The 22,541-nt window shown below is 43.9% G+C and overlaps 2 protein-coding genes across 5 annotated transcripts in view; one reads left to right on the forward strand and one right to left on the reverse strand.

Annotated features, from left to right (window-relative positions):
* Nucleotides 1-22,541, forward strand: part of DGKH (diacylglycerol kinase eta) — a 374,981-nt gene that overhangs the window by 58,367 nt on the left and 294,073 nt on the right. The gene's annotated exons all lie outside the window — the stretch shown is intronic.
* LOC143816660 (uncharacterized) lies at nt 9,088-11,308 on the reverse strand. Its single transcript, XM_077297322.1, has 6 exons — nt 11,223-11,308; nt 11,059-11,133; nt 10,865-10,951; nt 10,551-10,764; nt 10,298-10,457; nt 9,088-10,186 (listed from the first exon to the last, which is right to left on the reverse strand). Exons 1-6 carry the CDS (start codon nt 11,265-11,267, stop codon nt 9,169-9,171), a joined length of 1,599 nt encoding a protein of 532 aa, XP_077153437.1. The 5' UTR covers nt 11,268-11,308; the 3' UTR covers nt 9,088-9,168.

Genomic DNA, 22,541 nt, shown 5'->3' on the forward strand with positions numbered 1-22,541 from the left:
GTAACTAATGCTGAAAATGTCACTTATTGCTGATTTTTTTTAATCCCAAATTGCACATTGCAAGTGCCTTTTCCAACATAGTGTTTAATGTGCAGTTTGGCATGATTTTTTGTAATAGTATAATTTGTGTTTCAAATCGAAAAACCGCGTCCCCGTCTTAGGCCGCGCTCATATGCTGTGGATTTGGTTGCAGATGTCAGCGTACTCCATTACAATGCATTGTACCCGGTGAGAATTGCAGTGCAAGAATAAGCAGAAGACTGCGCCCGCCGCCTGTATGACAGTCTGCAGGGTGCTCTGATATTAACTTTGTTTTTCTTTTCCTGCGATATGGGAATGTAATTAAAAGAACTATTAAATCCTTCTATATTATTTCTAAACACTCTTTTTCGGTGATTACTTTGTATCTCCGTTCATACTGCACCCACACACACAAATGATACACCATTTGAAAGGTAAACTTGCCCCCTTCAGCAAGAAAATTGCCAAACAAACCACACATCCACGATGTGATCACAAAATATAGTTTAAACATTAATTTTCATAAACCTGCAGTAAGGAAAAATGACCTTCCGGTTGGCACCCCACTACCCCAAAGCACACTAACACAAAGCTGCTTTCAGACATCACAAACAAATCCTAACATTTGCCTTGGGGGCTTTCCAGCTTGCTGAACTCCTTGCCCCGCCGATTTCAGGCACGTTGGAGGATTGCAAACTTCACTGCAGGTAACATAGTTATTAAGGTTGAAGGAAGACTTTAAGTCCATCTATTTCAACCCATAGCCTAACCTAACAAGCCCTAACATGTTGATCCAAATAAACCCATGTGGCAAACAGTAAGCTCCACATTGGGGAAAAACATTCCTTCCCAACTCCACATACGGCAATCAGACTAGTTCCCTGGATCAACACCGTAAGAAGGAATCTAGTATATTTAACCTGTAACATTACACTTTTCCAGAAAGGCATCCAGTCCCCTCTTAAATTTTAGTAATGAATCACTCATTATAACATCATACGGCAGAGAGTTCCATAGTCTCACTGCTCTTACAGTAAAGAATCCGCGTCTGTTATTATGCTTAAACCTTCTTTCCTCCAGAAGTAGAGGATGCCCCCTTGTCCCTGTCTCAGGTCTATGATTAAAAAGATCATCAGAAAGGTCTTTGTACTGTCCCCTCATATATTTATACATTAAAATAAGATCACCCCTTAGCCTTCGTTTTTCCGAACTAAATAGCCCCAAGTGTAATAACCTATCTTGGTATTGCAGACCCCCCAGTTCTCTAATAACCTTGGTCGCTCTTCTCTGCACCCGCTCTAGTTCAGCTATGTCTTTCTTATACACCGGAGACCAGAACTGTACACAGTATTCTAAGTGTGGTTGAACTAGTGACTTGTATAGAGGTAAAATTATGTTCTCCTCATGAGCATCTATGCTTCTTTTAATGCATCCCATTATTTTATTTGCCTTTGTAGCAGCTGCCTGACACTGGCCACTAAATGTTTGTTTGTCATCCACCCAGGTCTTTTTAATTGACGGTTTTGCCCAGAGTTTTAGAATTAAGCACATAGTTATACATCTTATTACTTCTACCCAAGTGCATGACCTTACATTTATCCCCATTAAAGCTCATTTGCCATTTATCAGCCCAAGCTTCTAGTTTACATAACTCATCCTGTAATATAAAATTGTCCTCCTCTGTATTGATTACCCTACCGAGTTTAGTGTCATCTGCAAATATTAAAATTCTGCTCTGCATGCCCCCTACAAGGTCATTAATAAATGTTAAAAATAAGAGGGCCCAATACTGACCCCTGTAGTACCCCACTGCTAACCGTGACCCGTCCGAGTGTGCTCCATTAATAACCACCCTTTGTTTCCTATCCCTGAGCCAGCTCTTAGCCTACTTACACATATTTTCCCCTATCCCTATTATTCTCATTTTATGTATCAACCTTTTGTGTGGCACCGTATCAAAAGCTTTTGAAAAGTCCATATACAGTACGTCCACTGGGTTCCCTTGGTCCAGTCTGGAACTTACCTCTTCATAGAAATTGATCAGATTAGTCTGACAGGAACGGTCCCTAGTAAACCCACATATGAGTCACATATGCAAACCCATTTGTAAACATGCACTGCCTATTCATTTGCACACTAGCTCTGTTAATACTCCACTGACACACACAAATGATACACCATTTCAAAGTTCAAATTACCTGCAGGTGGCATTTGCCTTGGGGTCTTCGCAGCTTGCTGAAGTGCTTGCCCAGCCAATTTCAGGCAAATTTGAGGATTGCACACCTCACTGCAGGTGAGTTACATATGCAAACACATTTGTAAACATGCACTGCTTTTTCAGTGATTACTTCGCTCCACACACACAAATGGTGACTCACATATGCAAACACATTTGTAAACATGCACTTCTTTTTCGGTGATTACTTCGCACCACACACACAAATACACCATTTGAAAGGTAAACTTGCCCCATTCAGCAAGAAAAGACACAAACAAACCACACATTCACGATTTGATCAATAAATACAGTTTAAACATTCATTTTCAGAAACCTGCAGAAAACAACAATAACCTGCAGGTGGCACCACAACCTCAAGACATTTTTTTAGCCTCTACTTATCAAACCAATTTATTGCATTACCAATCTACATATATAAATACCTCTCTGTGTTCATCATCTCATTGAATACATTAACATTTGACCAGCTTGATTTTCTTGAAATTGCCTGCGCCCCCGACAACCAATGTGCGAAAATTTTGTATGGGCCAACTAGTTTTATTTTATTGTAAATTGCAGATTTGCAATGCAGAATCCGCACTAAATCCTGACGGTGTGGACATTCCCTTAAATTTCAATGCGATTTCAATGAAGCGGAAGCCGAAGACTAATCGTGCACAGGTTTTTGTCACACGACTTGGTGTGTAGCCCTGGTTTTAGGGCATGTACACACATTAAGTATTTGGTGCGTTTTTGTTGTAGTTTTTTTTTTCTCTGTAGATCTGCCAGAAAAACTGAAGGATTTCCTAGTGCCAGCAAAGTGAATGAAATTCCTGAAGTCTCATGCACACGCTGCTTATTTTTTCTTTGCAGATTTGAAGCATATCTGCAGCATATCCATTTTTCCAGCGTTTTTCACCCAGTCTTATGAATGCAAGAAACATGTATATGTTAGGCCGGTTTCACACGTCAGTGTCTCCAGTACGTGAGGTGACAGTTTCCTCACGTACCGGAGACACTGACACACGTAGACCCATTAAAATCAATGCATCTGTGCAGATGTCATTGATTTTTTGCGGACCGTGTCTCCGTGTGCCAAACACGGAGACATGTCAGTGTTCGTGGGAGCGCACGTATTACACGGACCCATTAAAGTCAATGGGTCCGTGTAAAACACGGACCTCACACGGACGTTCTCCGTGTGCGGTCCCTGTGGCGTGCAGGAGACAGCGCTACAGTAAGCGCTGTCCCCCCCACTGGTGCTGAATCCGCGATTCATATCTTCCCTGCAGCAGCATTTGCTGCATAGAAGATATGAATAATAGTGTTTAAATGAAAGATCTACCTGTCCGCCGCCCCCCCCCACCCCCGTGCGCCCCCCCGCTGTTCAGAAAATATTCACCCGCTCCCACGTTGGCTGTCGCTGCTTCCTGGTCTGGCCGCGGCTTCTACTGTATGCGGTCACATGGGGCCGCTCATTTACAATCATGAATAGTCGGCTCCGCCCCTATGGGAGGTGGAGCCGCCTATTCATGACTGTAATCGGCGGCCCCACGTGACCGCATACAGTGGAAGCCGCGGCCAGACCAGGAAGCAGCGACAGCCAACGTGGGAGCGGGTGAGTATTTTCTGAACAGCGGGGGGCGCACAGGGGGTTGGGGGGCGGCGGACACATAGATCTTTCATTTAAACACTATTATTCATATCTTCTATGCAGCAAACGCTGCTGCACAGAAGATATGAATCGCGGCTTCAGCACGATGCAGGGGACAGCGCTAAACTTTAGCGCTGTCTCCTGCACGCTCCGTGTGGTACCCACTCGCCACTCGGGCGGCACACGTGTGCCGCACGTATGGCCTACGTGAGCTCACGGGCACCCGGACACGGATAACTCCGGTACCGATTTTTTCCGGTACCGGAATTATCTGGACGTGTGGGACAGCCCTTATGCTGCATTTTTCCTGTCAACAGTATTTGTAGCAAATACTGAGTTTCATCACAATGTGATCCCCTTTTCTCAGTTGGGAAGGATTTAAAAATAAAACTAAAAAAATAGCTGTCTCCATTTTTTTTCAGTCCATGAAAATCAGACCGCACTCTGATGTCATCCGATGGGATGCAGCTCTTGCACATTGCAACTTTTTTCCCTGAGACCGCTTGGTCTGAGAAAAGAAATCGGACATGTGCAGAACCCCTTAGAATAACGTGGGGACCACTGCTATCCATCAATTTCTACAGTTGTCTGCACAAGCCCTCTGTTCCCCTGGTTGCAGTTTGTTTATAGAAAGAAACAAACTGTTCTTTACTCGCCCTCCCCGGGTCCAATGTTGATTTTCCGCTGCTGCGTCCGGTATCTGTTTGCAGTGCTGGCGTTTCGTCCTTGGCTCTGCAGCCAATAACTGAGCTCAGTGGTTCCGCTGACAGTCGATTGGCTGCAGCTCTGTCGACGTGACGTCAGCGCTGCAGACAATAGCAGATATCGGGAGCAGCAGCCGAGACTCTGCCTTTGATCCAGTGAATAAATCACAGCCAGGGGGAAGAGGGGTTTTCCGGAGCCAGAAACCCCCTTGTTAGATTGTAAAAGGCTTACCAGGATTTTGGCTTTCTTGGTGAACAGGTTTTCAGCAATTATAATAATTGTCATTGTTAAAGCATCATTTTACTGGCAGGAGCATATCATACAAAGGAAACTTTAGTGAAAGCCAGTGTTTCCTAGTAAAGTCTTACCTGTAATTAAGAAGCCTGATGTCACTGCGCCCTTTTGTATGTGACATCAGATCCATATAGCCTTGTGTGCTCAGCCATTGTCCTCCAAACCGCTTTCTGTTAATATCAGGCCTGTTCCCTGCAGCGATGATGCTTGCCCACAATCTGGAACATTCTGCTTGATTCTTCATAGAGAATGTATGATCTCCCATCAAATCCTGTGCCTAAAGCTGACACTTACCCCAGTTATCTGCTGCTCGTTCATTCATCCCACAGGTAGACCTATCCTGCCCATACACCCATTCACGGGTGGCCTATCACCCAAACCGCGGCATATCTCCCAGGAGAATGTGAGCAACTGGGCAGATTAATTCAGACTGCCCAATCCAACTGCCAGGGGAGAGTTAGGAGACCCCCGATCACAGTAGATGATCAGCTGGTCCTGCCAGCTCAGTGTGTGCCGCTAATGGTTTTCTTGTGTGTACATGGAATCTGTGCTCTGTTAGAAATGATTTACATGAGAGGTGGGACAGATTGGTAAGGAGATGCCACATTATGCCCCAAGCTATCCTGCAGCAGGACTGCCCTGGCAGCGATCTATCATGGATCCCTGCATCAGGGAGGACAGGATGAGAATAGAAAGTTACAAGTAGCTGTACCTTCTCCAGGATACCACCTTGCCTCTCCTGCTGTAATCAGGATTTTCGTTCCTAGTACTTTTTTTTTTTTTTCTTTCATGGACCCCATGTCCGTATGAGAAAAATAGCTGTGCACTAATTTCTTCCGTATTTTTTATTTTTTTTTATGAGATTCGTCCACTTAAGACTATGGATGCTCAAATAAAAATCCGATCCCATACTGGTCATCAGCCTTGAATCTGGTCTTTACACATACATTATTAACAGAGTGCAAAGCAAGTAAAGCTGTGAGGGGTATTAAAACATTACCCTAAATTTTACAAAGAAAATAAATGATCCCCAGCTGACATTACCCGTAGCATTAGACAGGTGTTGCTGCACTTCAAAAGCCAAATAGCAGCAGTATATAAGGTATATGCTCAGTCCAATGGATTGATCACATCGCATAGTATTATTTATTTATTTATTTATTTATTTTTTACAATTTTCGGTTCTAAATGGTCTAGTTGTCATTGCGATGTTCCCTTTGCATTTACCTTTGGATGGCTGAAAAAAATATCCAACCTGGCCATTAATTGTGTATTATTATTTTAATAATGAAAAAATACAATTGCAGGTCCAGGAAATGCCAATCAGAAGAAACGACTGTTTATATTTAGGGAACCTGTCAACACAAACATGGATACTGAACACCAACGCGCTGCAGGCCTCATTAAGGTCTCTAGAAGTGTAAATCCCTGCTTTTAGGAGGGAGCACTGGGAAAGGGAACGATAACCAGTTTTTGGTGACCGGTTCCCTTTATGGTCCCCGTTAAATGTAGATACCGCTGTCATTCATTGATCACGATTGTGGGAAGCCGATGGGTTACCACTAGTGATGAGCGAGCGTGCTAAGGCTAGTTTCACACTAGCGTTTACTGCATTACGTCGCAAATCCGTTTTTTTGCCGAAAAAACGGATGCGTCAAAAAATTGAAAAACGGTGACAAACGTATGCCACGCATCCAGCATTTCGACGGATCCGTCGCAAATCCGCTAAACGTTTCCGTCGAAAATACTGGATGCGTTGCATACGTTGTATCCGTTTTACCATCCGTTGTATCCGTTTTTCCGACGGATCCGTTTTTAAAAGGGGAGGCTCCCAAAATTTGATTGGCTACTGGAAAATTTGAAAAACTATATAGTACTGTATTTACAGCCCATCTTTGTGGGTTTTAGTTTTGTGGCAGCGATGGAAGGTGTTCTTGGGAGGATTGCTAGTTTGGTTACCGACGTTATCTTTGAGACAAATCGCCTGGATATCATAGTGCGGGAGAAGGAGGCGGCAGCGGAAAGGCGTAGGATGCTTCTGCAGCAACGGAGACGAAGACGAATGTGGATTCATCCGATTAATCAACTACGGATGACCCGGGGTGTCCAGTCCACTCTGTACCTGGAGTTGCGGCACAATCCACACAAATTCCACAACTACGTGCGGATGAGGATTGAACATTTTGATTTTTTGCTTGCAAAACTGGAGGATGTCATCCGAAGACAGGATACAAGGATGAGGCTTGCCATCACACCGGCGGAGCGGCTGATGGTGACCCTGCGGTAAGCCTCTTTTTTTTATTTCATTGCTGATATTGAATGTTATATTACATGCTGCAGAAAATACTGCGCTGGCATATTGCGCACTATTTTCTGCAGCATGTAGTTTTGGTTTTCTTGGCGGACATTCAACTGCTTTATTTAAATGTCATTGCTGATATTGAATGTTAACAGACTGCAGAAAATACTGTGCTGAAATATTGCGTTGCATTTTCTGCAGTTTTTTTTTTTTTTGGTTTTTTTGGGTTTGATGACATGCAACTGCTTTTTTCCTGTCATTGGTCATTTTGAATGTTATATTACATGCTGCAGACAATACTGCGCTGACATATTGCGCACTATTTTCTGCAGCATGTAGTTTGTGTTTTCTTGGCGGACATTCAACTGCTTTATTTAAATGTCATTGCTCATATTGAATGTTAGATAACAGACTGCAGAAAATACTGCGCTGAAATATTGCGTTGCATTTTCTGCAGTTTTTTTTTTTTTGGGTTTTTTGGGTTTGATGACATGCAACTGCTTTTTTCCTGTCATTGGTCATTTTGAATGTTATATTACATGCTGCAGACAATACTGCGCTGACATATTGCGCACTATTTTCTGCAGCATGTAATTTGGGTTTTCTTGGCGGACATTCCACTGTTTTTTTACACCGGATTCATGCTGGTTTTATTGGGTCTCCTGTCATTTTAAAAAAAATTAACAGTGCCATATTATAAAAAATTGCACAGACAAACAATTTTTAACATTTTTTTTTTTTTTTTTTTTATAAAGTTTCCTAGCTACGGGTGAATCTATGACTTCGCTCCATTATCAGTTCAGGCTGGGCATTTCAACTATCTCTGGAATAGTGAAGGACACATGTCGGGCTGTTTGGACCACTTTGCAACCAGAGTATATCCCCCAACCATCCACGGAAATCTGGTTGCGAAGTGCTGAAGAGTTTCAGCAAATTTGCAATTTCCCTAATTGTGTGGGTGCAGTTGACGGGAAACACATAAGGATTGCGAAACCGGCAGGAACAGGATCGGAGTATTATAATTATAAGAAGTATTTCTCCATCGTCCTTATGGCTATTGCAGACGCCAACTGCAGGTTCCTTGCCGTGGACATTGGAGCGTATGGACGGTCCAACGATTCGCAAGTGTTTAAAAACTCTCCGATGGGTCGTTGCCTTTATGGAGAGAGCTACGATTTCCCGCCAGCCAGACCACTGCCAGGAACAAATGACCCAGCCCTGGAATATGTCTTTGTAGGTGATGAAGCCTTTCAACTGTCGCTGCACCTACTGAAACCGTACAGTAGCCGGAACTTAAACCATACCAAGCGGGTCTTTAATTACCGGCTTACTAGAGCACGAAGAGTAGTGGAGTGTTCCTTTGGCATATTGACGGCGAAGTGGCGAGTTCTGCTGACGGCTATCAAGCTGAAAACAACAACTATAGACGAGGTAGTTAAAGCCTGTGTGGTGCTCCACAACTTTGTCCTGTCAAAGGAGCCCGTTTCTTTGGATGATGAAGAGTTGGAGACCACCTTGTGGGACTACCGCAGCAGCTCGGTTCGCTCTACAAGTTCAGTTACAAGGATGAGGGACCAGTTTGCCGATTATTTTGTCTCACCTGTCGGGCGGATCCCGTGGCAAGACATGATTGTGTAACCTGTTTCCCATGTGTAACCTGTTTCCCATGTGTTTTGGTTATGTAAAAAAAGTGTTTCTGCCCCCCCCCCAAAAAAAAAGGCCCAAAAGCGTGGTTTTCTTGCTAGTAAAACCATTATGTTATACCCTTTACATGTCTGGTGTTTGTTTTTATTAAACCTTTTTTTATTATATTACCTTAATAAATCCACACACACACAAAGAGTAGAATTGTAATCCGAATTTTATTTTAACTCTTTTTTTTTTTTTTTTTTTTTGTTTTGCAAAAAAAATATATATATATTTTCCAACATTTTTATAGAAAAATTAGAACATTTTTTAGAATCTTATTTACACACTTTACAAATTTTCAAAGTGTTGGGTGGAGATATGAGAGGAGGATGTGCCGGAAGGTTGGACCACGTCGATAGGTGGGGAAACCCTACTTGTTTGGGGTGCAGTGGAAGTGGGGGTTAAACCAAGAGGCTGACCAGAGGGGGGTGGTGTTGGGGTAGGTGGAAGAGAAAAGTTCAGTAAGGAAAACATTGGGGAAGTAATTTGGTCTAGGGGCCGGGATTGTTGTGGGGACTGGGTCGGGTATTGTGACTGGGTAGGGTAGTGGGAGTGGCGTGGGGTTTGGTAATGGTGCTGGTGTGGGGATTGGAGCTGGGTTTGGTAATGCTGCTGGTGTGGGTATTGGGGCTGGGTTTGGTAATGGGGGGTATGGTGTGAAAATGGGGCCTGGTGTGGAATTGGAGTGGAGGTGCGGTGAGGTGTGTGGGTCGATTCATTAATGGCCTGCAGTGCAGCATTATGGCAGGTATTCATTACCCGCATCTGTTGCTCAAAAGAAAGCTTCTCCATGCTCATGAGCATGGATTGGAAAAAAAGGTTGGCCGGATCGGGACTTACAGCTGAATGCAGCCTATCCAAGCGACTGCTGGTTTCCTGGCTTGTTTCACTGATGCGTGATTGCACCATGTTGAAACCAGCAGTCACTTGCTCTCCCAAAATTTTGAAAGAGCCTTGGAAGGATGCATTCAGGTGTAAGAACTCAGGAGCATAGCTCCTTTCCTGACCCCTCTGGCGCTGCCGCCACGAACCTAATGGTGGTGTCGAGGTGGCAGGATCAGAGGGGTGGGGTAAAGGGAACGCTAACTGTTCAGCATCAGATGCGAGCAATGAAGCCTGCAATAATGCTCCACTGCTTGGGGCGGATGAAGTGGAGGGGACAGAGGGGTCAGAGGAGAGGACAGAGGGGTCAGAGGAGGGGACAGAGGTGTGGGGCCTACCGACGTGGCCCTCAGTGGCGGACTCAGGAGGGATCGCTCCAGAGGGCGCAGAGGAAGATGCAGGCGCCCGGTGGCTGGAGAAGGTGCTGTGAAAGAAAAAACAAATGAAATTAATACATTGGAATGAAAAAGCCCTGACTGAAAGCAAACTAAGTAGACAGGTTAACATGGTTATTAGTGGGCTGTAGAATACTTACACTCTGCTTAGCATTGTTCGCCTCAGGAAGGAGAGGGCCTGGCCATATTTATATTTGCTCCTCTTCCTTCCTGCAGAGCCACTCGGGGCCTTCATCTCATCATTGAATTCCCTCTTAAAGCGATCCCTCAGTGACCGCCACCGCTTCCTAATCTTTCCAACTGTGAAGACAAGAATCAAAAGAAAAAACCAAAAATTGGTAAATGCAATACATTACAGTCAGCTCAAAACATCACTGGAAAGTGAATACTTACCTAGTTTGCTCTGCTGCTGAGGATGAAGGCTCTCCCGCCTTGGAAACAGGTTGCGACACACTTCGTCCCAGAGCCGACGGGTGACACCGGTATCAGCATGCCTGCGGTCAGCCATGTTCCACAGCGGCTCCCGCTCGCGAACCTCCTCGATGAGACAATCGATGTCAATGTCATCATCATCATCCTCCTCTTCTGCGGGAGCACGCTGTGAAGCCTGTGTCAAAAAAAAAAAAAAAAAGGAAAACAAACAAATTAGTACACTGAAATACTAAAGTACCAATAGAATCCCCCTCCCCCCAAAAAAAAAAACTCACTGATGGCCGACCGTGGCGACGAGTCCGCCGACTCTGGGACTGTCTGGGAGAGCCTTCAGCGGCAGCAGCAGGAGCAGCAGCAGCAGCCTGAAATGAAGGAAACAAATTCTCAGTTAAGGTAGGCAGGTGTTTAGTAATCTGTTTTGTGTATGGTGCAGTGTGATGTGCGAAGCAACTGTTTCACCACTACTTACACTTGGTTCCTCCTCCACTTGCATCTCTCCACCCGTCTCGCCCCCTTCTGACAGCTCCTCATCTGATTCAGCTTCCTGTTGAAACATAATGTATGCATGTAGTTATCCATAAAAATTTAATTTAAAGAAATTTAAAAAAAAAAAAAAATTTTGTGTTAACTTACCGATACACGCTGTTGCTGTGGAGGAGGGCTGTCAGAAGAGGACATCGTTTTGTGGTCCTGGTGGGCAGTGGCTGTGTCCTGGTGGGCAGCGGCTGTGTCCTGGTGGGCAGCGGCTGTGTCCTGGTGGGCAGCGGCTGTGTCCTGGTGGTTCTGTAAGTTAAAGACACACTTGCAATCTGCTCGACACATTGAAGTAGCAGATTGGGGTCTTCAAAACTTACTTCTAGCTCTTTAGCTGTGGTCCTGGTGGGCAGCGGCTGTGTCCTGGTGGGCAGTGGCTGTGTCCTGGTGGGCAGCGGCTGTGTCCTGGTGGGCAGCGGCTGTGTCCTGGTGGTTCTGTAAGTTAAAGACACACTTGCAATCTGCTCGACACATTGAAGTAGCAGATTGGGGTCTTCAAAACTTACTTCTAGCTCTTTAGCTGTGGTCCTGGTGGGCAGCGGCTGTGTCCTGGTGGGCAGTGGCTGTGTCCTGGTGGGCAGCGGCTGTGTCCTGGTGGGCAGCGGCTGTGTCCTGGTGGTTCTGTAAGTTAAAGACACACTTGCAATCTGCTCGACACATTGAAGTAGCAGATTGGGGTCTTCAAAACTTACTTCTAGCTCTTTAGCTGTGGTCCTGGTGGGCAGCGGCTGTGTCCTGGTGGGCAGTGGCTGTGTCCTGGTGGGCAGCGGCTGTGTCCTGGTGGGCAGCGGCTGTGTCCTGGTGGTTCTGTAAGTTAAAGACACACTTGCAATCTGCTCGACACATTGAAGTAGCAGATTGGGGTCTTCAAAACTTACTTCTAGCTCTTTAGCTGTGGTCCTGGTGGGCAGCGGCTGTGTCCTGGTGGGCAGTGGCTGTGTCCTGGTGGGCAGCGGCTGTGTCCTGGTGGGCAGCGGCTGTGTCCTGGTGGTTCTGTAAGTTAAAGACACACTTGCAATCTGCTCGACACATTGAAGTAGCAGATTGGGGTCTTCAAAACTTACTTCTAGCTCTTTAGCTGTGGTCCTGGTGGGCAGCGGCTGTGTCCTGGTGGGCAGTGGCTGTGTCCTGGTGGGCAGCGGCTGTGTCCTGGTGGGCAGCGGCTGTGTCCTGGTGGTTCTGTAAGTTAAAGACACACTTGCAATCTGCTCGACACATTGAAGTAGCAGATTGGGGTCTTCAAAACTTACTTCTAGCTCTTTAGCTGTGGTCCTGGTGGGCAGCGGCTGTGTCCTGGTGGGCAGTGGCTGTGTCCTGGTGGGCAGCGGCTGTGTCCTGGTGGGCAGCGGCTGTGTCCTGGTGGTTCTGTAAGTTAAAGACACACTTGCAATCTGCTCGACACATTGAAGTAGCAGATTGGGGTCTTCAAAACTTACTTCTAGCTCTTTAGCTGTGGTCCTGGTGGGCAGCGGCTGTGTCCTGGTGGGCAGTGGCTGTGTCCTGGTGGGCAGCGGCTGTGTCCTGGTGGGCAGCGGCTGTGTCCTGGTGGTTCTGTAAGTTAAAGACACACTTGCAATCTGCTCGACACATTGAAGTAGCAGATTGGGGTCTTCAAAACTTACTTCTAGCTCTTTAGCTGTGGTCCTGGTGGGCAGCGGCTGTGTCCTGGTGGGCAGTGGCTGTGTCCTGGTGGGCAGCGGCTGTGTCCTGGTGGGCAGCGGCTGTGTCCTGGTGGTTCTGTAAGTTAAAGACACACTTGCAATCTGCTCGACACATTGAAGTAGCAGATTGGGGTCTTCAAAACTTACTTCTAGCTCTTTAGCTGTGGTCCTGGTGGGCAGCGGCTGTGTCCTGGTGGGCAGCGGCTGCGGTCCTGGTTTATCTGTTATATGTATAATGGATCTATAGTTAGACCACCCCCTGAACTAGGTAATGTTCAATGATAAACACCCTACTAAAATGATGTCAGAAATGTTCATACAGGTGAACACCAAAACCCCCCCCAAAAAGTTGCACGTTATACCATTCATTTCCATGTCCCAAAAAACAAAATTTTTTAATGTTAACACCATGAAAAAATATATTTGACACATTTTATTTAAAATAAATAACCTCTCCCCCCCCCCAAAAAAAAAAAAAATACTTTACAGGTTAACCTTTATTAAAAAAAATGAGCCCTCAACCAACCCTGTATTGCATGTGTAACCATTGGTACATACACCAGTTTTAAATTTACCTTTATGAAATAATACTACGGACATTTTTTTAATAAACATTTTATTATAATTTTTTTTTTGCACTTTTTTTTTTAAAAATCACAAGGAGCTGACATGCTCTTTATTTTAAATACAAGTACTTCAACTGCAAATGGTTATAACTGTAATAAAAAAAAATTCAACACTTTTATTAAATAGAAAAACCCCACACTCACACATTCAAACCACAAGCTGCACACCGCTAGACTTTTTTAAAAAACACATCAGATTTAAAAAAAAAAAAAAAAAAAAAAAAAAAAATTTAAACCACATGCTGCACAGACCACTATACAGTCAATACATCAGAAAAAGGCAAATAACCAATTATACAGCATGGACAAATGCACATGCCATCAACAAGACGTACCCAAAAAACATGCATGGTATGTGTCCACATTCAGGATCGCATCAGAATTTGGGCAGGATTTCCCATCAGTATTTGTAAGCCAAAACCAGGAGTGTAAAAATTAGGTAAAGTATAATACGAAAACAGGCACACTTTTGCTTTTATCACCCACTCCTGGTTTTGGCGTACAAATACTGATGGAAAATCCTGACCACATCCTGATGCAATCCTGCACATGGACACATACCCTCCCACATGAACAGGCATAAAATTGGCAAAGGCATAATATGGTGCAGGCACATGGTACAAAAGCACACAGCCGTCCAAAAATGCACACATACACATGCACGCACATAGCTTTATGCAAATACACATATGTACAACAAAGGCAGAAAGGTGAAACCAATCAGAAGACGCATACACACACACACATACAAAAGGCTGACAATCCTTTGGCTGAAGCAGCAGGTCTTCACAGTGGCTGGCATCATGGTGGATCTGGACTCTAGCATGGCACTGGCTGGTGCAGGACGATGGCAGGCCTCAGGTTCTCTTCAGGTTTTAAGCTCTTGCTGTAGTCAGTAGTACCTCATACACACAGAAATGCACAGGCACACAGATGCACACTAAAATTGCAATACTCACACTGGCTATGGTGGCTGGAGTCTTGTGGCAGGATGGCTGGAGTCTTGTGGCAGGATGGCTGGAGTCTTGTGGCAGGCTGGCTGCAGTCTTGTGACAGGCTGGCTGGGGTCTTGTGCTTGGCTGGGGTCTTGTGGCAGGCTGGCTCTTGCTGGCAGGCTTCTTTGCTTCTCTGTGTCTTGCTGGCATATGTGGGGTTCAAGGCCCAGGCCAGGTTTATATAGATTTGGGGGTGTCTGACCAATTGGCAACAAAATACTTCTTCTGAGCATGCTCAGTGTAAAAAAAACGTATTGCAGCGCTGCATTGCGTCGTACGACGTGTCCCGACGCATCCGTCGCTCATAGGCTTCCATTGCAGCCAACGACGTATGCCGCAGGATGCGTCGCGACACGTTTTTTAGGCGGAGACAAAAAACGTTACAATCTACGTTTTTTTGAGACGACGTGTCGCCAAATTTCGACGCATCCGTCGTAAAACGTACACGACGTATGCCAATCCGTCGCCATACGTCGCCAATACAAGTCTATGGGAAAAAAACGCATCCAGCAAAAAGTTTTGCTGGATGCGTTTTTTCTGAAAAAAGACGTTTTGAAACGTAATGCAGTTAACGCTAGTGTGAAAGTAGCCTAAGAGTATCTTCGGCGTGCTTGACTACTGTGTTCGAGTCGCCATTGCTGCATGTCTTGAGGTGTGACATAGAATTTATTGAATAAATAAATATATAAAAGTTTAACTCGCCTACCATTTTCCCATTGAAAAGTAAATATTTATTTTATTTATATTTGTTGTGGTCGTGTCTAATACATGAAAATATTAAACTAATGAAACTGTACGTTAATTACTGAAAACAAGAAAAAAAAATTTTTTCGGTTCAAGTACTTTTCTAAAAAATAAAATAAAAAAATATGTACCCTGAAATGGTTAAAAAAAACCAAAAACTGTTCTGTGCACAAAAATGCGAAAACTCATCCAGCTCCATAGACGGAAATGTAAAAAAGTTCCAGATTTAAACTTTATTTTATTAAGATGGATATAAAAAATGTTTTAATTTGGTATCCCTGTAACCATACTGATATGGAGAATCACTTTACCAGGTTGTTATTATCACACAATAAACTTTTGTAGTAAAAAAAACAAAAAAAGAAAACCACAAAAAAAATTTTTTTTTTTCTGAATTTCATCCTACTTAGATAATTTTTTCAGTTATATGGTAAAATGAATAGTGTTATTCAAAATGACAATTCGTAGCCTTCATATACTAAAAAAAACAAACAAAACAAAGTTATGGTTTTTGGAACTAGGGGAGGAGAAACCTAAAAAAATAAAAAAATGTCCGGGTCTTTAAAGTCATGAAAATCTGGCTGTTGTATAAAATGAAAGGAGTAATGCTCGCCTTACTAATCCTTTGGTTGCTCCTGTGTCGATGCTTCTGTTCACATCTGGCTCAAAAGCTGCACCAAAACTGCATGTGTGATTCCGTCCTTAAACACATGGGTATTTCCCTATTGAACTTGCACAAATATACTGGTTATTTACATATGCTGCCTTTTCAAATCATACATTTAACATTGGTATTGCTCCTGTAAGAGAGGACTTTCTGTTAGAGAAAAGTTCTCATCTCCCCTGATTCTATTGCTCATTTCTGTTTTGTACTTCATCACGCCGTTGCAGAGATATTCACCTTTTTGTTTCTTTTGGAGCACATGATGTGAAATCTCTATAGTGCAACTGTTTGTTACTTCAAGTCTTCTCTGGAGCTTGCGCATTTAACCTTCCCTTCCAGATGCTGCCAATGACAGCTCAGCAGGGGCTGATACTGATAGACTACTGGATCAGCTGCTGAGTGGTGATTGGCAGCATCAGGGAGGGAGGCAAGAAAGCACACGCCCCTGAGGAAGACTCTTAAACACCCAGTTTCACTCGAAGCAGAGATTTTACGTACTGCGCTCTAAAAGAAATAAAAATTAATATCTCTGCAATTACGTGATGCAGTTAAAAACGGAAAAGGGCAGCAAAATAGGAGAAGCTCAGGAAAATTTACAAGGTATTTATGTATTTTTCTTTTGAAGAATTAGCTGGGTAGAAGAGCAAAATGAGCAATGTAAGCAGGGCTGTGGAGTCGGTGTTCGTTTTGGTGGTGTCAGTATATAATGGACCAACTCCAACTCCCAAAATGTATAATAAATTGGGTACAGTAGATCAGTGCAGGATGTGCTGTAAATGTTTTTGTAAGAATTTGGGAAAGTTATGAAAAATGTCTGTTCTGTTCCTGATGTAAGGATCTCGGCTTTTAGCTGAGATGAATCTGTGCTGCACTTTATGTACATGTTCAGTAGTGACCGCTGCTGTGGAGTCAGGGAGATTGAGGAGTCGGAGATTTGACCCCACAGCCCTGATTGTAAGTACACGGTGCTATATAATGATTGCAATATATTATAGCCCTGTGTACTTATAATTGCTGATTTTGCCTTTCTGCCCAGCTAATTCTTCTTTTTTCTCTTCTCTGTGTAGAAAAAAGTCTATTTTTCTCTGCATTTATCATTCCCCTCTTCAACTCCTGATCCAACTGTTCCCTTCTCCCCCAGCCTCAGAGGTTTCCGGTGACACATGACTCATACAGTTAAAATTGACCTCCTGTTTCTACATAGAGCTCAGAAGGATTCAGCTAGTCAGTTTTTAGTCACATGATATCATAGACCTAATGGAAAAGAGAAGAATTGGCTGGGTAGAAAGGCAAAATGAGCAATTGTAAGTACACAGTGCTATATAGTATGATGATTGCAATATATTAAGAGGATTAAACGCTTTCATGGGTGTGCTTCTTTAATTACCTTATTTGCTGCATATCTTAAAGTACAAGCCACTGCCTTGTGTCTTGTACCCATGAAGCTGATATTTAGATAAAGATCATGGAGCACAGATCGCGTTTTGTGTAGTTGGTAGTGGAAGAAAACCTAAGCTAACATTGTCCTTCACTTTAGTTACAAGTTGTATCGTTTTCATGGAATTAAGTCTTCTAAGTAATGTACTCGCACTTTATTCCATAGCTGCCAATGCATTATTTACAGAAGGTTATTCTCAGGCAGACGGTTCCTGGTCGTGGGGGCTGTATGTTTGCTATTGTAAGTGGATGCATGAAACCACTGGTAAAGCAGAGAACAGCAGCCAAACATCATCTTCCTTCTGTGTCTTTTGTAAGAATCGGGTAACCCTTTAAAAGACTTTTGTAACTTTATGAGTACACAAATAGGATTTTTAATACGTTTTTGTTTTTTTCTGCATGAGAAATGCAGGCAATGGTCAGAAAATCTAAGCGAAGATTAGCCATGTTCTTGGTGTCTGTTTTTTGGCACGCCTTCTGATGCTAGGCCTTTTGGATCTTATTTGGGGAAAAACTATAATGAAAACTGCTGAAAGAATTGACTTGCTGCCCTTAAAATAAATAAACAAATGCGCCAAAGGTCAAAACAACGCAAGAAAAACTTTTTTTTAAAATTTGCCCACGATCAGGAAGAGCAGCGTTTTGGACACCACTCACGGGCGCTGCGTCCAAAATGCTGCGTTCTACTTACAAGCACAGTGAGTGGGATTTATAGAAAGCCCATGACCACTGTGCTTCTATATACCACTGTGTAAACTCGCCAGCGGTGCGGGTTTACAAGCCCATAGCCATTTATTCGATGCGGTAAATCTGCACGGTTCATTGAACACTGACTCATCTACCTGCGCCATTAGAACGCAGAGTTTTGGACGCAGCAAAAATACTCGGCATCCAAAACGCTGTTATTTCCTGATCGTGGGCACATAGCCTTAACAGTATTTAAAAATAATAAAATCAGCTAGTACTCCCCCCTTGTCCAGCGCTGCTTTACTGCTACCTCGGTGATGTCATATCAAGAGCGCTGCAGCCAATCACTGGGCTCTGGGATTTGTGTTGTCTCCCACTGAACCAAGGGATTAACTGCAGCGCTACTCGTGATGACACTGCTGTGACCTGTGCACACTCACAGGGAAGCATCACCCGGGTAGGGCGACTACAAGCTAATTTTATAATTTTAAAGACTTCTGGGATGAATTGGAAAATATGCTGACATGGGAAATCCCCTCAAACTTAGTGAAGATGTCTTTTTAGTAACCTGTATACTGACCAGGAAAACCCTTTCCATATACCCCACTGGGGCAAATGAACGGAGGGAGGTTCTTACTTGGTACCACAAGCCATAGACTTAATATATATTACATTGTCACATTTTTAAAGGTTCCCCCTGATATAACAGATGACCGTTGTGGGTTTTAACTGAATTCTGACCTGACTTCTATTAGTAAAATCAGTCTTCCACTGTACAGTATACAGCCTGGGGGAAGCTGGCAAGACAGAGTCCTCTATCCAATTAGCGTAACTCGGCCTTTTTTCATCCTGCTCTATACAAAATGCATTAGGGTCTAAGAGCACATTTGACACATTGGCTCCTGAAAATTTTGAGGTTGCATGAACATGTTACAACCTGCATACGAAGAACATAACTTGTAGCTCTACCAGTCTGACCACTGAATTCTCATTGATGGTGTTGCATTAGTTTGTAGATATGTCTTCTTTACTGCTTAACAGTGGTCTCCGATCTACAATCCAAATTTTCTTTTCCTGCTTTCCACTGTATTCTGTTTGCTCATTGTTGGCTCGGAGACTACTATAATGTCTTTCATACACACACAACACACAGAAGAGGAGACCCTGCTCCCTACCTATTTCCCGCTCGCACACCCTCGGAAGCTCTTTCACTCTCCAGCTCCCTCCACCTCTTCATAGACCTAATCTGATCTCTCAAAGAGATGATAATCATCTCTTCTCCTTCTCCTGCACTGACCCTTAATTATTCTTAAAAAACTGCTAAAACTCCATCTTGAAGAGAATTGGCTCATAAATGGAGAAAGTAGGAATTTATTAGTAGGCTTATTTACTTTTGATTCATGCAGATGTTTTAGATTATATTTTGTAAGTAAAAAATGTGAACTCAAACTTTTTGTTTTGGAGTCTACAGTGTCTAGGCAATTTCTAGTTTAGTTCTAGCTAAATTTCTCGTTGCTTTCCAGGGATAATTGTATTTATTACAGAATATTGACAGTAATAGATCTAAGCATGTGAAAATTACACAAGTCCCAAACAGTTTTGAGGGTGTGATGGTGCGCCTATGTATTGCCCATATGAAGGAGGCATCTGGCTTGGATAATTAAGAAACCCAGTGCTAGGATCTTAGAGGTTACAGCATAATTCATTAGTGGATCTGATACTGCAGAGGGACCACCCAGAGCCAGTACTGATCATTTTGATATAAATCTGGACGTAATGCTGAACTCTTTCTTAGCGTCTGATTTTCTGTGCAAGTAGCCATACTGAAATTCTCCTCTTTAAGGGGGACCGAGCTTAGTATTCGGATTTTACAAGTATCTACACTTCCTGATGACCCTCCTAAGAATGGTTGCTTCATCTGTTAGTTTAAAGTTCTGTGTTAAGGTACCGTCACACTAAACGATATCGCTAGCGATCCGTGACGTTGCAGCGTCCTCGCTAGCGATATCGTTTAGTTTGACACGCAGCAGCGATCAGGATCCTGCTGTGATGTCGCTGGTCGCTGAATAAAGTCCAGAACTTTATTTGGTCGTCCGATCGCCATGTATCGTTGTGTTTGACACCAAAAGCAACGATACCAGCGATGTTTTACACTGGTAACCAGGGTAAACATCGGGTTACTAAGCGCAGGGCCGCGCTTAGTAACCCGATGTTTACCCTGGTTACCAGCGTAAAAGTAAAAAAAACAAACAGTACATGCTCACCTGCGCGCCCCCAGCGTCTGCTTCCTGCTCTGACTGAGATCCGGCCCTAAAGTGAAAGTGAAAGCACAGCGGTGACGTCACCGCTGTGCTGTTAGGGCCGGAGCTCAGTCAGTGTCAGGAAGCAGACGCTGGGGGCGCGCAGGTGAGTATGTACTGTTTGTTTTTTTTACTTTTACGCTGGTAACCAGGGTAAACATCGGGTTACTAAGCGCGGCCCTGCGCTTAGTAACCCGATGTTTACCCTGGTTACCCGGGGACCTCGGCATCGTTGGTCGCTGGAGAGCGGTCTGTGTGACAGCTCTCCAGCGATCAAACAGCGACGCTGCAGCGATCGGCATCGTTGTCGCTATCGCTGCAGCGTCGCTTAATGTGACGGTACCTTTATTCTGAGACTTTTTAGGTCTTTTGGTCTATGTGTGAAAACATTCTAGGGTAATGTGTATTTTGTATATTTAATGTATAGATTTAGTCAACCTGCATTGTTTTCCATGCGTTAATGGAAATTTTATTGTAATCTGTGCTTACTGGTTTTATAGATAATTATCTTTATTTTTTAAAGCACCACTCCAGCTGTTATTTTACCACTGGAGTGGGGCTTCCAATCAAGGGTCCCTGCGCCTATTTCTTACACTTACCTACCATCGTCTTCCCCTTCTATTGCTCCCGCTCCCTGTCTGTCTCTACCAGTTTGTGACCTGCTGGATCGCTCCAGTGTTTGCTGGGCAAACACTTTTTCATGCAAGTCTATGAGAGCCTCGTTTTGTATCTCACAGACTTGCATTGAGAGCTTGTGATCGTTACCTCTGAATTCTGGCCTTTCAGAAGTTGCGGTCACAAGATGGCTCCACAAGACCAAGCGCGGCGCCAATAACAGGTGAATATCCCTGCGGGTAAGTATAAGACTATGGTCAGAGACCTTAGATGGAAGCACCACTCAAGCTCTGAAAAAAGCAAAGAACAAAAAACACCCTGGAGTGGTGGTTTAATATCTGGGTCCAATTGCTTTGTAAAGGATTAATGTGTGAGGTTATTACTGACCTGCCGGCTGCAAGATGGCTTGCCAACTATCCTGATGTGTATTTTTTTTTTAAGTAAATGCTTAAACGGGTTGTTCCATAAACAACATATTTCTAGGATCAAGAAGATGGGTAATGTATTATCACTGGGGGTCTGACCTATGGGACCCCCATAGATTACTAGAATGGGGCAGAAAAGCCAAAGTTTCTTGTGTAAATTAAGCATTATTGAGAGTGTGCAACCACCGTTTCATCAACTAGACCTTTAGTGGAGCAACAGTCACTCATGCTCACCAAGCCTTCATTCAGAATCCCCCATTTTCTTTGATGATTGCGTCCACACTGTATGGACAATTATTAGGTAAATGAGTATTTTGACCACATTGTCAGATTTTCCAACTCCGCGCTGTGTAAAGCTCAATACTTATTGGATGAAGCAAGTCAAGTGATGTGTATTTGTGTAATGAGGGAGAGTGAGGCCTAAGGATATCTTTACCCTTTATCAATGTTAACAGAACTATTAGGCTATGTCTCCATGTTAAGGATTCCCTGCGCTTTGGACGCATCGGATACCCCGCTCCACCCAAAGCCCTGCCCCCCTGTTGTACGCGCGGTGATTCCGCATGTGTTCATTGAACACCTGCGGAATCACTGCATCGTATACATAGACTGGGTTACTTATCTTTGGGAGACGGAGCGTCTCCGCAAGATAAATAGACATGCCTATAAAGACGTTCCGCATGTCCGGTTACGCAGGGCCGCCGGATGCGACTGTGCGCACATGGAGACGAGGTTTCATAAAATCCCCTCCACTATGCTGTAACATCTGGGCGCTGTGGCTGTACGCAGCGTCCAATCCGCAGCAAATCTTGACAGTTTCCTGACAGTGTAAACATAGCCTTTGTCAGTTTGTTTTCCTCTGGTAAACGGCCCCCAAAAAAGGAGACAAGTCTGTTACAAATCTTACAGAGGGATGCAACACTCTTGATATTGTGGCGTGATCAAAGAATCCTAAAAAGTTTTGTTGCAAATAGTCAACAGGGTCACAAAAGATGCATTGAGAAAAAAAGCCGTGCATTAAATGAGAAAGATTTGAGGCGAATGAAACGTGAAGCGAGCAGGAGCCCATTATCCTCCAGTGCTGTCATATTCCCGACCTGCATCCTCCCTGGAGAGCCCAGAAGTACAAGGCGTTCAGTTCTCAGACACATGGCCAAAGTAAGGAAGGCTGAAACCTGACCACCACTGAGGAAGATACAGAAGGTCACACGTCAAGACTGGGCAAGAAATATCTGAAGACAGATTTGGCAAAGGTTTTATGGCA

Source organism: Ranitomeya variabilis, chromosome 3, assembly GCF_051348905.1.
Source record: "Ranitomeya variabilis isolate aRanVar5 chromosome 3, aRanVar5.hap1, whole genome shotgun sequence".
In the NCBI taxonomy this organism is placed as follows: domain Eukaryota; kingdom Metazoa; phylum Chordata; class Amphibia; order Anura; family Dendrobatidae; genus Ranitomeya; species Ranitomeya variabilis.

What these genes read in the sequence shown, in the direction of transcription:
- LOC143816660 (XM_077297322.1), bottom strand. Translation starts at nt 11,267, where the DNA reads ATGTCCTCTTCTGACAGCCCTCCTCCACAGCAACAGCGTGTATCG. An exon ending in CACAGCAACAGCGTGTATCG is followed by an intron (nt 11,134 to 11,222) that starts GTAAGTTAACAC and finishes ATGTTTCAACAG; the next exon opens with GAAGCTGAATCAGATGAGGA. An exon ending in AAGTGGAGGAGGAACCAAGT is followed by an intron (nt 10,952 to 11,058) that starts GTAAGTAGTGGT and finishes CCTTCATTTCAG; the next exon opens with GCTGCTGCTGCTGCTCCTGC.